This window comes from Erithacus rubecula (assembly GCF_903797595.1).
Source record: "Erithacus rubecula genome assembly, chromosome: 2".
Lineage (NCBI taxonomy): Eukaryota > Metazoa > Chordata > Aves > Passeriformes > Muscicapidae > Erithacus > Erithacus rubecula.
In genome coordinates this window covers 20078312-20096215 of record NC_136685.1, presented here as the reverse complement: position 1 = coordinate 20096215, position 17904 = coordinate 20078312, and the positions used below count along the sequence as shown (strand labels likewise).

Genomic DNA, 17904 nt, shown 5'->3' with positions numbered 1-17904 from the left:
TCAGTAACTCTTTTTAAGGTTAAGTTAATCATGTGGAAAATCCATTCAGTTTAAGATTTTCCAACATGCAAGAGAGGCTTCTTGTCTATTATTTAACTCACCAGCCTCACATCAAAGTTGCTTCACTGAGCCTGATTCAGGTTAATAATTTAACATCAGGATTTTTATCTTTTCATTAGTATACATTGGCCATGATCTTTCAAAGTAAACCAAAATCCAGTGGCACCAAGAGACTTTGGATCAGCCTTCTTGTTCCCTGAGAGAAGAATTTTTATTGTGAGCTGGATAGCTCCAGCCAATAGGAACTTCTCAGGATGAATGATATCTATTAGAAGAAAAATTAAACCAAAAATACCCTGACACTCTACAAATAAGTGAGAGTTTAAGGTTATGTTCCTTCTACTATACTTTCCTTCTCCTTCACCTAACTCTTGAAGCGCCATTCAGTCTAACTTATAACAATTAGTTTTTTACTATGCTCTTGATAATTATTTACACTATACTCCTGATATTTATTTACACTAATAAATAAATATAAATGTAAAGGCATAATCATATAAGTTTCCTACCACAGTCAAACACTCATGACAGAATACTCATACTCAGTCAAATTATGTTGCATGCTCCTTGTGCTTCAGATGTAAAGCAAGGTAAGCTCAAGACTTAATGTTTAACTTGACACAGTTTTCAAGATATCAATTTGCCCTACAACACATAATTTAAAATAATAAGTAAAAAAGGGAGTGGAAAACCTCACAAATAAATCTGATTGCCATTTAAGCCTACATGATGTTAACCAATGATGAATGAACATAAAATTTGTAAAGGATAATATTCAGTAAACACACTGGGGGAAAGAAAAAAAATTCGAAAAGTTTTTCTCCAAAGTGGATAAACACATTTCAGAAAAGTAATATATTAAATATCCTAATAAGGATAAACATTAGATTTCTCATAGAAAAACTTCCATTTTCAAGGAACCTAAAACCCTTCCTCAGGGTTCTTTAAAAATCCCAATCTGAATGTCTATATATCCACAGATAATTAAAAATCCACTGTCAAATGGACCCAATAGAAATCTAGACAGTAGAAGGAAAAGTGTAATGAAGCATGTTCTATTCTGAGGAGTCTGAGAATAGACAGACATTTATTTTTACTTAAAGCAATGTAAGATAATCCATTAACTATCATTGCTAACTCACAGAAACTCACAGAGACACCTAAGACTAAAGTTCTGTGGAAGAATGAAGTAATTATGGACTCTGGGCAATGAATCCATCACTTGTGCTGGAAATCCTGCAAAAGGTTTTGGCCTTTCTAAGGAAACCTTTCTTCTGTATGAAAAGGTGGAAGAATATTGTGTTGACATGGGGAGTATATTGCAGTCAAATTACATTAGTTTTTCAATATCTTTAGTCCATCAGAGAAGAGGGTCAGGCTCTTTCTCCCAGTCTTAAATCTCAACTATTTATTTTCATTATTGCCATGTTTAAAAATGCACTTTAAAAAAAGCTTGTGAAATATTTAAGAGGTTCAGAGTTTTGAGGATTTTTTTTTTGGTGGGATGGGCAATGTTCTTTGCCTGTAGGGGGGATTTTTAAGCAGGAGGCAAGCAATACTGTCCATTCAACTCATATAATAATGAGAAAAACGTAATCAGCCAGGCACTAAAAAGGTCAGATTGTTCATTATGGAAATTTCACTCTCTCCATTTCCATTTCTGAAAACACATTTTAATTTATTTCTTTATCTGTCATTTAAAATGAAGGATAATTTTTACTTCTTTGCACACCACATAATGTCAATGATGTTTTGAAAGCATTGTAGAGAGCATAAATTGTAAATAATTTCTATAAGAAAAAATAATTGTTCAAATAATGATGCATTTACACTAAACATTATGAGATTATAAGAAAATATAATTAAAGTGAAGTGAGTTAAGGTCATGAGATTAACCATTTTATTATTGGCTGTTTGTCATATAACCATATAAATCCATATGGTAAGATTTATGAGCTCTGAAGAATTAAGCTAAGAAAACATAAAGACAAACAGCTTTTCAACAAAGAATATGGGCATTTAAAGGAACTAACTTGGAACTTAACAATGTGATTTTTGTTTTAGAGGGCAAAAAGGGGGATTTTTAAGAAGGCAAACAACTTGCGAGAGGTGGAGTTACAGTTACTCTACTCAGCACTGAAAATTTGTTTGGAGTTGTGTCTCCAGTTTATGCACTGCCATTCAAAGAAGTGAACCCACTAGAGAAAGAAGAAGAGCAAAAACATTTTTCATTAACAATAGGGAATATATGATCTATAGGGAAGTTTGCAGGAAGAAAGATTCAGGAATGTAAGAGAAACTCAAACTGCAAATATAGCAAGATTAGGAATGGATCTTGTTCAAAGAACCTGGACATTTCATGAGCAGAAGACTTTAAAGATATATTAGATAAGCCTCTGTCAAGGAGATAGGTATAGGTAACCTGCAAGTGAGCAAGCAGATGGATTAGATTTGAGATTCTGTCCTCATAAACAATTCCATGATCTTATCAAATTTTTTCTTGCTCCAGGTAAGAACTACCTTTTGCCTAGCATAGGAAAGAAAACTGAAATTTCCCTGCCTTATTATTCCACCTCACTAATAATTTAGATAGTTTTAAAATTCCGAATTTAGGAGGTTTGTGGGGGTTTTTTTCTTTAGTGAGAAAGTAATGGTGTGAATATTTATGCTCAGAACAGATGTTTTAGGTGTCAGACAGCTCCTGATGGCATAAACAAGTATTAGAATGAATTTTTAGGTATATACCAAAACTCAGTGTCATATATAGAATTCAATATAACAACACAGCAGTATTTTACAGCATTTGCAGGAAAAGAAGGTAGAAATATTTTAAAGTGGTAGGCCCCTGTGTTTTCACTATGGCCTGTATTTGTGACACACTTTGTTTAAGCAAATCAGCCCAGACATCAGAAACAGCTTCATCAAATGTGTTTTTCAGTATGGGTAATGGTGTTACAGTGTTATAAAATAATAAGAATGGACCTTCAAAAGTACATTTATAGCATATTTATGGGCCTTGAATATTGCTGTGGGGGAATAATTCTTTAGATTTTTACCATTTTTATATTTAAAATATTATATAAAACATATATTAAAATATAGCATATATACATAGAATATGTATTATATGTTATGTATTACATAACAAATTTATATGCTCACATGAGGTAGGTTACAGATTAACTTCCTTTCGGTGAGGGTCCCAAATTCATAGTACTTATAATTGCAATTAATACTCTTCAGCTACATCTACACTGCCAAACTACAGACAGCCTAAACACAGGGTTTGAGTATTGGTGCAGAGTTATTCCTACTGTGTGTTTGTTAGCACATTTGTTCTAACACCTGGCTAACAATAATCTCTCAGGTAACCCCTAGGTACAATCTAGGGAAAACACACATACATGGGCACACTATTTGAGAATAGAAGACTAGCTGTGCCATTTGTCTCTACTGTCAAGAAACAGGCTCCTCTTATGTGTTATTTATGACTGAAAGCTAACATAGTTTTGGAGTCTGAAACTCCAGGAATATTCTTAATAGACTGCATTTATGGTGCAGAGATTTTGTACAAGTGATGAGGGTGAGGTGGAGCTTGTAGGCTTGAAGAGGTGATAGAAACACATAAAGGCTCAACATTATTCAGAGATGGTGAGAGCAGTGAAGGAAAGGGACACTCAACAAGCTAAGTAAAGGTAATCTGTTTCCCAGGAGACTCAATGCCATCATTGGAGGCATGGAGATAATTTTTACAGAAGCAAGGGCAATCTCAACAGGTACTATGGAAGAAATTAAGCAAAAGACATCCTGCAGAACTCTGTGGCTGTGTTTTAAGGATTTTGAGATTCATGAAGAATTAATACTTACCAGGTTCTGGCATAGTCCAGGCTTTACATTTAAAATGCTCACTAGGATCTGAAGGTTGACCTATTCCAACCAGATTTGCAGCAGAAACTTTGAATTCATAGAATGCATCTTCAATCAAATCCTCTACCTTTTTTAATTTGAGAAAACAATTCAATATATCAAAAGCCATGATTTACATTAATTTAATAAATACTCAAATATAAACATTATTTAATTAAGTACCAGGCCTGACTGCCATGCTGAAAGGTCTAATTTGAAGATTTTCCTCTTAAACCAAACACACTGCAGAGTTCTATATTATGTGTCCACATTTCAGTCACATAATCTATGAATAACAGCATCCATATATTGGCATGAAAAGTTGTAAGAGCTTAGAGCAAAGGTTAAAGGAGTCCAATCCATGAATGATCACTAGCAGATACTTATGGGTGCGTGTTCTAAAATTAAATACCTTCTTGCATTGCTTGTGAATGGCTGTCCACAGCCATTCACTTAAGCAAGAGTTTAAATTGTGTGTTGCTTAAAAAGGTCACAATGGACTGACATGGAAAGAAAAGGAAATGATAGAAAACTAAAAGAAAAACAACATAATTAGTTCAACAATGTGCTGATATAACTCCAGGAAAGAGCCTCTCAGTGTTTTGTGGCTTGTACGAATCTTTCTCTTGATGTTTGTACCATTACAAAGTGAGAAACTAAGCACTGGTAAAGGGATGAGCAGAATCCATAATATTCCTCTGCAAACATCCCTGGTAAATGAACTCTGATTTATCTAATGAGCACAACTCCACACCAGCATGTCAGATTTTGAGATCAAAGTAGAGGACTAAAACACATGAATGTCTTGACACCCAGAACAGCTCATGTCAGCAGCCCTCTTCTGTCCTCCTTTTAAAACACCTAAATACAAAAAAACAAGTCTTCTACACCTGATACCTCTCCATGATTTTCCCACAATTATATTTAATCAAATGTCTCAAGAGAGACAGCTGAGACTAGTACTCCTAGTGGAGATGCCAAACAGTTTTTCATTAATAAATAGTTTGAAAATATGAAATAAAAAACTATTTTGGTGTCATTTTTTTAACAATAAAAAACACGTGAGGGTAACAAACATATGGGGTAGCATCAAATACAAGACCAAAGCAAACAAGGTATCACAGAAAAGTTAGGCAATAAAATAATTTAGATATAATTTCCTCAAGACTAGGAGCTTCATACAAGCCACAAGACAGAATAACAGGTCAGCCTGTAAAAATTGTTTTGAAATCCCAGGTTATTAAGGGAAAGAATATTTGTGGGGTTCTCACAGAATTATTTAATCAGAGCAGTTTAAACCTTTAGTGATTTCCCAGTGCTGCACTGAATATCTCGGGCATTCTCTGCTTGCAGTATGTCATAAAATATTCTGTGCTACTAAAAGCTGTCTTGGTTTTATTTCCCATCAGTATTTCAGAATCTAGTCATTCAAAGTAATGTAGGAAGATGCACCTTTAGGCATAAATACAGTTACTGGCAGGATTGACACTTAAATATCTAGTTAAATTCTCAAAAGTGGATCCTAATTTACATAACTCATTTGTTTGCAAATGCATTAAAAATAAAAATATGTGGAAAGCATTGCTTAGTACTGCCCTTTCATGCCTATCCTACCTGTCCCTTTTATTTCTCAACATCCTTGCTCTGTCTGATGTCAGATGCCAGTCACAGAATCAGTCAGAAGCACAAAAGCATCTGAGTATTGTTGCCTGCCTTCTAAGCATGAAACATTCTTCTTCAGCTCATCTGCATTGTCTTCTACTTCAATGTCAAACACCTGCAAGTCTTCCCTTTGCCCTAGGGTTTACAGGAAATTTGCTGACTTGCAGAAATAAGATTTTAAGTAATAGTGAGTAAAATCTGATTGTTATTTAATTTTAAAAGCAGCACATTATTGATTATTTACTATATCTTATTTCCCTAACTTTTCCTCATGGAAATTCACATCCAAATTTTCCTATTTTAAGAAACATTTAATATATTGCAAGTTCAACAAGAAGCAATTTGTTTCAAAACTGGTACTCTTTGAAGGAGGTGATGAGATATAGGGCTGAGTTCATTAATATACATGCTTTTTCAGTTGAAGGCAGATTTGGAGAATAAGAACAGGGACAGTTATATTTTCTTTTCTCAATCCATCTCCATTTAATTTACCAGTCTCCAGTTCCACAGAGAGTAGTTATCTGTCCTGCTAAATGTTTGTATCCTTTCTCAGTATGTTGTTATTATGGTGATGTATACAGTGATCATTAATGAAAATAGCTTGTGGAACATTTTATAAATAATCTTTTTTCTTCTGAAAAATGTGCCTCACACTTTTCCCTGAAAAAAATTCTTATCTGAATAGAATTATTCATATTAGAATTTCATAGTAGGGGATGGAACTGATTCTTTAGTCCAGGTTTAACATTGTTGCACACAGAACAGAAGTGCCTAGTTTTGTTGAAGTGAGCATTTAAATAATTTATCTGGAAAAAAAACCAAAAAAACAAAAAACAAAGAAAGATTCAAATCAACTCCAAAAATATTATGATCAAAAAATACAAACCGTATAAATGGTCTGGGTAATAAGGGCAGAATTGACTTCATGCCAGTTTTGGTGGTTAGCTTCCCGTTTATCCATGTAATAACCAAGGATTGGTGAACCTCCACTGTATGTTGGTGCTTTCCAGCCAAGGGTCATTGAATGCCCATCACAGTTCAGAAGAGTGATGCCATGAGGATATGAAGGGCAAGCTACAAGACAATAAGCAACCTGAGAGTTAGGACAGAGACTAAAACACTGCAGTGTAGAAGCTGCTTAGCATTTTTTATATTGTTTCAATTTTCTGCATCATACTGCTCTAAGCTGCATAATGATAGTAAAGTAGTTGTAAAGTTGCTAACCAACATTCATTTTATCACCAGATATAAACATGGAAGGTTTTAAAACATCTTCCTAACATTTTGCCCTCTCAGATGGTAGCAAAGAAGAATAGATGATCTTTGCAGGTAAAAAGTAAGGTCTAATAGCAAGGGTCTCCAGACCCAAAATTATGCTAAAAGATTTAAGTGGGTCAGAAAATCTCTTCCTAGTAAGAAAAAACAAGAAGCTGCTCAAATGCTACTAGAATACAGTAATAATCATCTACTAAAAAAATTAAAAAGATTATAAACTTGAATGGAATTAAGTAATATAACTGACTGATCTATGGCCACCACAATTTTCCTGTATTATCCTGATATTATATGCTGTATTCAGACTGTGACTGCTTTTTGCCCTAGGAAGAATAGAAGATACTTATACTATCAGTAGCCTAACCTATGTTGAGGCACAAACGTAATGTTCTTCATGAGGTTACTTGAATGGGTTTAATCCCTTCTGTGGCAGAAGCAGAAATGTCACCAAGGCACCTTGCTAGGGATGAAGAAAACTTTTTCTCTGATCTTTTTAGTCCCCTCCTACTGGCATGCACCCATACAAAACAAGCAGTTTTGTATTTGTCATCCATACTTGAAAGTCTGCCCAAAGATACTCTTTTCCTGACACTGGGGTGTTTCAATCAGTACAGCTAAAACCTGGCCCTAATGCTGATCTGATACTTTCAGTTGAATTACCAGTATAACTTGAGATAATGTGACTTACCTCATTCAGAAGAGAATACATTTGCAAAGCCCTTAGTGCACTCTCTGATCTTGTAGCTGTACTAGTGACCCCCTTGAAAACTGATAATAATCAGCAGAACTCTCAGTCTTTTTTTTTTTTTTTTTCCTCTTTTCAGATATGGTGTCATACTCGGAGGTCTCAAAATGTGGCCTTGTGTTTGCTGCCACTTCTTGGTAAATAATGACTGTAGAAGGCTCCTGTAAATAGTCCTAAAATAATGCTACAGAAAGATTCTGGCCATGCTGATGTTAAGTCATCTATGAATAGTCCTGCTAAATTCTCATAAAGTCTACAAAAATGAATAAAAGCCATCCACATCCCATAAGTGTGTAAGATCCATGTGCTCTGTGTTTGGTGGTATAGCCCATGCAACCCTCATCTCCAAAGCACACAGTGACAAATAGGTGCAAGTGCATTTACAACATTGTGGTGATAAATGTGCAAGTGTCCATGCACACCTACCCATATGAGACACACTTCCTCCTAAAAAAGTCAAATAGAGTAACTTTGTCAGTAACATACAAATTTACTTTCTGTTGACTACCCTGAATTATAAATCTTTTAGGAGATTATTTCTCACAAGTGTGTCTACTGGTCTTCTCCAAGAGGTAGAGGGCAATCTGCTGGGGAAATCGGACCAGAAGTGATGATTGCTGAAAATGTGGTTTTCATTCTGGAAAAAAGAACCTGAGTTCCACAGGATGACACTTACTAAGGGCTGCCTGCACTGTCACAGCCTCTGACTCCTGGGAGTTTTCACTCAGTCCCACAGCATTGGCAGCTTTCACACGGAACACATACTGCTCTCCAGTTTCCAAACCATGGACAACAAACCTGGGGTAAGAAAGATAGCATCACACATTGGTACATATTTTAGTGGTGTGTAAATATATACATTTTATGCTGCAACTTGAAATTGTTGTATCAATTAAAAAGCTCAACTTCTTGAGTGCTTCACAAAGGAAAATATTTCCAAGAGGGAAATGTAATAAAATGGCATGGTGTAGTACAATGTAACTGCATGGGACACTGTAGCAAAAATCTACATCAGAACTCATCAAATTGTTAGTACTGATTCTAGCAGGTGAAGTCAGATAAAATATAATATATTCCCTCTGAACTTTGGCTTGCAAAATTCTAATCAATTCTGGGAAGGAACCGTATTTTCCACTGTAGCTTTATAGTCATTAACAAAAATGGTTTTCAGTTTTGATCTGAGGTTCTAGGTATGACTGTACTAAATAAAATACTCAGAGCTACCCTATCATAAAAGATGTGTTCACATATGAAAAAATGAAATGTTTTTTCTTATTTTTGTGATTTCCCAACCCCCTTTGACCAAAATTGGTCTCTACTTTTCCTTTGATCAAATTTCTTGACTATGTGAAAGGAAAAACCCATCAGAATACAAAGTCACTTAGTTAATGACTGACATAATACACTACACAAAATTACATGCTTGTTTTAGAAAATACAAACTACAAATACAAAGTACAAATCTAAACTTTGCATTTGGTGATTGATTCCAAAAAAAGTAAGTATGATTTTTCACAGGGGAAATTGCTTGAAGCATCCCATCATGGAGTTTGATATCTTCAGGAGTGAGTAAGCAAACAGGGTCTACTGTCCTTTATCCAGAGATGTAACAGATCAGGGAGCTCTGATGTTTCTGAAAAGGGACCCTTGGTTTCCTACACAATAGTGTCAGCTGCCAAAGCACTTTCACCACCATATTTATAGCAGAAATGCTATTTTCCTCTGTTATTCATGAACAATGATAAAGCTTTAGAATTCCCTCTTCTTTCTCATACTCTTCCTCATCAGCTCTGTTACCCCACAAAAAATTTCATACTTAAAAAGGGCATATTTTGCACTTACTTATGTCCAAGAGTCTCAGAATCACGTCTCTAGAACCTGCTTTTAAAACTCAAAGCCGTGGAATAGAAAAAAAACCCACTTCTTCATGGAGAAAAAAAAAAAAAAAAGAAAGCAATGGTAAGGAGAATTGCCCTGTGATTTGGAAATCTTGGCTCTGAGAGTCTGCAGACTGTTTTTCTTCACATACATTCAATATTTTCCTTCAATTATAACCCTATGGCTTAACACATGAAATGTCTTTAAAATATCCTTCAGTTTTCAAACTTCCCAAAAATACAGAAATATTATCATTACCTGTTATATTTAATAGGTTTATGGTTACTGGGTTCCCAGCGATTTGATCCCACCACAGAATATTCAATGTAGTAGCCATATAAATCCTCCTCATGTTTTGGTTTATCCCATTGAACTACAACTGAGGTTTTTGTATTCCTTGTGGCCACCACCTGGCCAGGTGCCGATGGCAAAACTAAGAAAAAAAGATAAAAACATATACTATTATAAAATGCACAAAAATGGAAGTAATTTGAACTAGATGAAACACTGTATAATTTGACCATATTTAATCACTACAGCTATGACTATACCTACTATGTTAATATTTTTATATGATATATATTTTAATATTTTTTTCACTCTAAGTCTAGATAACCATATATATGTGTATATAAATATATATTTTTTCTATTTTTTTCTCAGAATGCTCTAAGCTGTGAGTCTCCTTGCCTAAATTATTTTACTTCGGTTTTATGATAATCAATTATAGGAATATAGATTTTCAAATATGAGTGTGGATAAAAGCATACAGATATGAAATTTACACTCTCAAATTTCTCTCTCAAATAAGAGGTTGGTGTATAGCTTATGTCCCTGTAGCATTAATGTGTCAGTAAGAAATGCACATGAACTATAGAGATATAATATGAGGATTAAGAAATACTGTCTTACAGTTAATTAATGACATCCCCAATTCCAAAAATATGAGCTTTTCAGGGCAACTTTAAGCATATATATTTGAAGCCCAGAAGTTTATCTAAAAGTAGCTAGATGAGTGTCATAGAAACATGGGGACATTGCCTGGAAGGGGTCTCTGGGGTTCATCTAGCCCATCCACCCTCACTGTGAGTGAGATCATCCCTAACACTAACCAAGGGTGTCAGTCATGGATTTGTACCAGTCTTGAAACCTTCTGGCAATGGAGATTTCACAGCTGACCTGCACATTGCATCTTTCTCATTAAAAGAGTATTTCCAGAATGAGCTTGTCATTTCACAATGCTGAGAAGTTTGACACCATCATCTTTGTAAATCTTCAAACTAAATAAACACCTCTCTTCATAGGTCACAATCTCTAATCCCCTAGTCATCTCGGTTGCCATACAGAGGAACCTCTCCACTTTACAACCATCCCTCTCAACAAAGGAAGCCAGAACTGGGAAATAATACTCCAGGACCAACCTCAACAACATCAAGAAAAAGAGGATAAAGCTTTCTTCAATCTGTTGACTACCTTCTCTCCCAATGAGCCATAGTATGCAGTTTACTTTACATGTAAAGAAAGTTGGTTGCCAGTTTAATCTAAACAGATGAGAACCAGAAATATTGAGATCCAAATGGAAATATTGAGATCCATGGCCCTCACGGTTCTTAGTAAGAACCAATACACAGTCTGTACACTATAAAAATCTATCTGAGCTTTCATGGTATGAGAAACTAAAGCAATGTCTCAGCCTAACATGACAGGTTAAGAGAGGCACCCAGTACTGCCTTTTTGGAGGTATTTTAGTTTCCTCAGATGAATATTGCAGAGAAATGCAAGCAGCATGAAACAAAAGAAAGCCAGCATGTTTTCCACTTAGTCTTTCAATATTAAAACTAATACTTACACACTACTGTACTTTATGCAATAAATTTGCAAGATCAAATGTATTCAGGCTCATAAATGTACCTACATTTAGGCTTTTATGTGTGTCTACAAGCACATATTCTTGAGCTAATGCTATAGTCAAAGAGCTATGGCTTAACTCAGTTACACAAATAAGTTAATTTTGGATCATCTGTCACTTCTTCATGGCGTTGTCAGATACAACTCTGGAGATACCACAGTCCTCTGGAATGGCAAATTGTAAGCATTTGAAAAGGATGTCTCTTTAGCCAGTTAAACTGAGCCTTCCATCAGTGCTTGGTAGGGCTCTGAAAATTATTCATCTCAGCCCAAACAGACATGGGGCAACTTATGACAACAGCAGCCATAATCCAGGCTTTAATTGCCACAGTCAGAGCAGAGGCATCTACTGCACCTGCAGATACCTACATGGAAACACCTAAATTTAGATTTTAATATAACACTGAATTCTCTTTTACCACTCAATTAAATTGCATCATTTAAAGTGTCATTTAGAATGACCTAGGATACCCAACCATTTTTTAGTTTCTGCTCATAAGGTACCCATAACCACTGTGCAGTAATTGCTCTTCCCATGAAGGTGCCTCAGTCACTCTTATGAATATCAAATGACACTAAGTGTGGCAACTAAGTGTGTTTCTGGTATATTTTAGCTCGGGTGATAAACTCTGTCTCTGAAAATACTCCTGAAGTTTCTCTTTAAAATAAATTCTTCTGCTTTGTGCTGTATTTAAAGCTGTGAGTTATGCAGAAGATATTGCATAAACCCCTAAGGGATAACTTATTTTCTGTCCTAAGTACAATAAATACAGTGTTTTTCTTCTCTACCTTGGGGAATGTTGGATGGTTTAAATAATTTATATACATTAATGAGACATCAAATCAAGAATATATGAAAAGATGCTTTTCTTTATCAAGTAGTAACAGATCAAGCTGAAAGTATGGATTGTATTTTTAAACTATGGTATATCAGATACTGTAAATATTTTGTGAATTACTGGAAGGTGTACTAGTAGCATATATGCACTTAAGGTGACAGTTATCAATACATCAAGCTGCTATATGTAGCTTCTGCAAAACTGCGAAAACAAAACACATATTTCAAAAACAAGATGAATAGCCTCTCCCTAAATTTTCATTTTTGTTTTGAATGTGACCCCAAGATAAACACTTCATTTTAATTTGGAAAATCACCACTGAATATGTAGTTGTATCTTCCCCTTTCCCTGAAGTCTACTCATCTGTATGACACAGGAATAGTACACCAGCAGTAATTTGCAACTCAGAATACTAAGAAAGAAATGAAAGGCTACCTTATCTAAGTAAAACTGTAGGGAATTGGGTAGTATATAATTACCTGAGCCAGAAAATATCATTATCAAAGTTAGTGATTAACCTATTTTTTGATGTCACATATTAACAGAACACTGAAGAGTGAATAACTAAAAATAATTTAACTTTACACTGATTATTGTTTTCATTAGCAAGGCTTGTGATCAATAGGAAAATTCAGGAAAGGCTCTAAAATTTAGCATCTTAGTCTTTTTTAAATCTTCCACAGAACTGACACAAAGAAAGTTGACTCCTGTTATTGTAGTTATACTAATCTAATGAGAGTTATCTATTCCTGATTTGTAACATATCTATGGTTTTTAATACTAATGCCTTATAATTAATACCTTACCAATAGTATCTTGTGGTTGAATAGGTTCTGTGATTTCAGATGGATCACTGATGCCATTTTTGTTTGCTGACAACACTCTGAAAACGTATGGTTTTCCTTCTGCAAGGTCAAACACTGCATAGCGAGGAGATTTTACTGCAACCTGCGCATTGACTCTTTGCCAACTTCCACTGCCAACCATAGACTACAAAAAACAACAAAAAAAGCCATGAATCATTTCTGTGAACTGTCAAAAAGTGAACATATTGCTGTATTGCATCCTGTCATGAATTTATTTAAGAGCTATGAGAGAAGGATCACTTTCAAATGCCTGACTTAAACATATGCAAATTCTTACGGCTCGTGCATTCCATTACTCTACAGAAAGGTCTGAAGAGCTCACTGTCTCCTTGCCTCTCTCCAGTTCAGTACATGCACACTTGTACATACAGCCAGACTACTTTCTGTGACTGTCAACTGTGATTGGTCCCAAAAGAGTTATTTTCATGTCCTGCAAAACTCACGTGAACACCCAAAGGTTTGGAGTCAAGCAAACAAGCCCCTATCCAAATTCTAGAGAAAGGTAGGGAGGGAAATGTTACTTCACTCACAACTTTATCTTTATTTATTATGTTGAGTAAAGCCATGTCCCCCTAAAAGATTTATCAAATGAAGTAATTACTTCTGAGCATTCTCAATGCAGCAGCTGAGTTTATCATCACCACAATTGCACACGGAGGAGAGCCAGCAAGTTAGTACTCTGAGAGAACTCTGTGTCCATTAGATTTACCATGTAAATTGTTTAACCAAATATTAGTCATGGAGTCTTTCAGAAATTTTGATAAAACCCAAATGCATAATAAATAGATTGAAGAAATTTTCCTTGGTACATAGATAGGTGCATGCAAATTATATGTTTATAAAATTTTGGAACAGAAAATCTGAGAACAAAATCTGATGGACTCTGCATTTCTTAGAGGAGGAACAGTGTTTCATGGGTGCTTGGAAACCACCCTATATATAATGACACCTACAATAGACAAATAATAATAATGTAAACAGCTGGAGTCCATATATCAAAATCTTTCTCATAGGTACTGAACCCACCTAGTGTTCTTAACAGAAAAAAGAAATATAACATCAATTTTCTTCATAATAGAAAACTACAAAATATAAAATAAATATTATTTTCCCATATATTTTACTTCCTGCCATGAAAAACATTAATTTCTTTTTTCTGCAAAGAATCAGCATTGCATTTTGTTCTTCAATCTGATTTGATTTATCTGTTAAAAATGTATTTCAAGAGAGCATAGAAAACTCTTTTCTATTTTGTCTATTTGTCTCTTGAAGGCTTTATAAATATATTTTTATCCTTCAGGACTGAATCTTTTTTATTTGAAATAAAATAATTAGAAAATGTTGCAAATTAACAGACAACAGTGCAAAGCCAAAAAAAACTTTGACCTATGAACTGATTGAGCTGTTCATATAATTTATGTAAAAATATTTTAGATTCAGGTATGCATTAATGCAATGAACCTCTTTTTTCTAATAATAGGCTTTTAGTCCTTATTCTCACTTTCCTTCTGAAAATTTGATGTTTAATTGAGACTTTTTTTTCATCATTGACACTGCTCTGTACTGTTTCTGGAGCTATATATACTTATTTGCATAAAACAAGCATATAATATATATTTTCCTATTCATTCTTAGAATGAAATTCAGCTAAGAAAGTGTAGGTGTCCTTTCAATGGAAATCTACCTCTGAGCCTTTTATCTGGGCTATTTCTGCATATTCTGGAATTAATAAGGTATTTCCAAGACAAGAACTGGTTCAAAATCCATACCTTAATATTCTTGAAATGTATGGATCAGAGAAGACATATGTAACTTGGAATAAATGCAAGAAAGGCATTATATTTTATTGCATATAAACAAAAACTAGATACTTGTTTCTATGAAAATTTTCATTACTTTTTTTGAATGTATAATGCAGACCAGGGTCATGCTTGTTGGAAAATTTGTTCAGAGGCTGCATATGCTAGAAGCATAATTCATAAACACTAAGTATAGCTTGACCTGTAAGTGTTTTAGAGGTCAGGTATGAAGCCCATTTTACCTACTGGGAAAACTTTGTAGCAAGTTCCTGTAATCCAATACAATTTAGAAAGATGATTCAGGGAAAGATTTATCTAAATTTTATTCACTTAGGTGGATGAAGAACAAACCTCTCCTACTGTGAACACTGAAGTTCCCTTTCAATTCAAAGAGAAAAAAGAGCCATGAAGAGTACCAGGGACCAGTGAACCTGAGACAGGCATCTGCCTCTTTGCTGACCTTACAGGGGATAAATTAGAAATGTCAGTGCAGAGTAGAGGTTGCCTTAAGCCTGCAAAAAGTGAGGATCAAATTATGAGTTATTTTTTTATTCCTTGCTCTACCACAGGATTAACAGAATCTTCCCTTTATTATAGAGAGACTGAAAACTTAAAATCATGCCTGTAGGACTGTGAAAATTATAGATGTTTCTTTTCTTTCCTTTTTTTTTTTTTTTTTTTAACTGCTACTTTACATGATAATTTGTTCCCATTTAGACAGCAGTAAATAAATAGCATAGGGGAATCCTTTTCTCTGGACCTTGAACTTCAATGGTCATTAAAACTTGCAGTAAGACATTTGACTATACAAGCTTCTCTAATATCCCACTTCCAAATCCTGCAAGACCACAGAAGGTGTTAGTTTTATTGCTCATTCTGCAGTTCTGAAAATGGGTTGAGTGCAATTGCACACAGCAATGAGGCACCTTCAACAGAACACCTCTACAGAGTGCAGTACCTTCTCAATGAAATATGTCAGTGGCTCCCTGCCACGGGGAACAGGTGGATCCCAGCTGAGTACAACATATGTTTTGCTGATTTCTGAAGCATGTACATTGGTGGGAGGGCCTGGAATCTGAACATCTCCTGTAAGATTAATAAATGTAGCAAGTGTTAAACAGCAGATTAACTCCTGGGTCAACATTCATACTACAGCTCATCTTTCTGATTCAGCTTTCATACCCTGCACTGCAATGCTCAGCTGTCAGCAGCTGTGATATCATCTGTGCAGTTCACCTGATCAATTAAATTTTGATAAATGAAATTTCAGTATTAATAGCTAGTTACTTACTCTTTCAGTAAAACTTAAATGTACTCCCTGAAACTCTGTGCATTTGTTACACTTTGATCACATTTGAATTACTTCAATCTGCTAGTAAAAAGCCTTCTCACTATATGCAAACATTTTTTGATCAGAGACAGAAATCTAAAGAGTTATTATGATAAATCAGAATTTTTAAAAATAGCTGGAAGGGAAGTACAATCAAAAAAGCACCTTTAAAACAAAGAGGAAAGCACAAAAAGAATCAGAACCTATTGCCAATATATCCCATAACATAATGGCATTATTAGCTGTATGGCCTAAAAGGCTTCCAAAATCAATAAGTCTAAGGCATAAAAATTTATCAGCAGTCCTATGATGGCTCAACCATGTAGTGTGGCCTGATCAAATTCCTTTCCACACTCACTCTGCAGAGTTACCAGCATTGTTAGACAGGCTGCCTACCCTGGGCCGGCTTGAAAAAATTCATCTCAGCCTTTCATGGTCCTGCTCACTGACCACAACATGAGAAAAAGGTGGTTCTGCTATCCAAGGAATCCAAGTGGGGTAAAACAGCACCCATGGGATGGGAGAGTGACCTGTGATGGACCTGTGATGGACCCCTACACAAGCACAGCTACACAGCCTTGAAGAAACAAAGACTTGGTAGGTCAGAAATAGCAATTCAGCAGACACCTAAAAATTTATCTTTATGGATTATCATAGAAAAAGGAAAAAGCTTTGCTCTTTGAAAGCAAATTTTTCCACTTCACAGGCTAAGAAAAGAGCATATATTCTCAAAATGTTTAAGATTTCTCTTCAAAAAAGGGAAAAATACTTGTGATAATCTCTAAATCATGGCAGTGGTATTTTAAAAGATTATACATATCTGTAGAATGAACCAGGCTCAAAATATACACTGATATTATTTCATCATATGCATTTACTAAATAAAAACCAAACCTTTTTTAAAGCAAGCTGATATATCCAATGAAAATTATTTTTCACAATGCTTTCTATATTTGATTTCCTACAATTGTATTTTTTCTTTCAGAAAGGTACATGAATCAGCTGAGTTTAAGACAAAATTGATGATGTATAGTCAAGAAAATGACAGTAATCATTACATTAAGACAAAAGGCTTCCAACTCATTTCAGGCAATGAAATCTTAACATATTTTCTTTCATTCTTGAAAAAAAAAAAAAGCCTCCCATACTTTGTAATGATATAAGATGGTGGTACAGAATGGTTGCCAGAATGGGACATCAGCCTTCATTAAAAAAGAAAACCATTTCTTGATTTGTGAGATTGCTCTCTCAAAAGTAGTCTCCAATCTTGCAGATGAAAGTACTGATCTACATAAAGAGTGATATTTGAATATTCATACTCTATTAAATATGTACATTCATGTGACAGAAATCTAAATATCATTATTTGTGATTATTCCAGAGTGGCCATTTACTGGACCTGATCATTCTAAGGCAATCCTGAGAGCAGAAGAATGGTCTGTGAAACCAAACAAGACAATTAAAATCTGACACTGTAATGTACCTCTGATCCTATAATCAACATATCAATTATTTAAAGCACTACTATAAAAATAGTGAAACTTCATCTGTCCTATACATGCACTGGGAAAACCATTTAATGTCTGATTCTCCTTAAAGCTACATCTGTTCTCAGGTGATTTCTCTTGTACTGTGT

General features: G+C 34.8%; 1 protein-coding gene across 3 annotated transcripts in view; it reads right to left on the bottom strand.

The window, feature by feature from the left end:
- The window catches only part of MYOM2 (myomesin 2), a 72520-nt gene that overhangs the window by 24442 nt on the left and 30174 nt on the right, over positions 1-17904 (bottom strand). For 2 of the 3 annotated variants that reach the window (XM_079297947.1, XM_079297948.1), the window contains 7 exons: positions 15897-16024; positions 13080-13263; positions 9785-9959; positions 8325-8446; positions 8075-8095; positions 6515-6702; positions 3928-4054 (listed from right to left, as the gene is read on the bottom strand). In XM_079297947.1, coding sequence (XP_079154073.1) covers positions 3928-4054; positions 6515-6702; positions 8075-8095; positions 8325-8446; positions 9785-9959; positions 13080-13263; positions 15897-16024 — 945 coding nt within the window. The remainder of the gene's footprint in view (positions 1-3927; positions 4055-6514; positions 6703-8074; positions 8096-8324; positions 8447-9784; positions 9960-13079; positions 13264-15896; positions 16025-17904) is intronic. The other variant, XM_079297949.1, reaches the window with a different exon arrangement.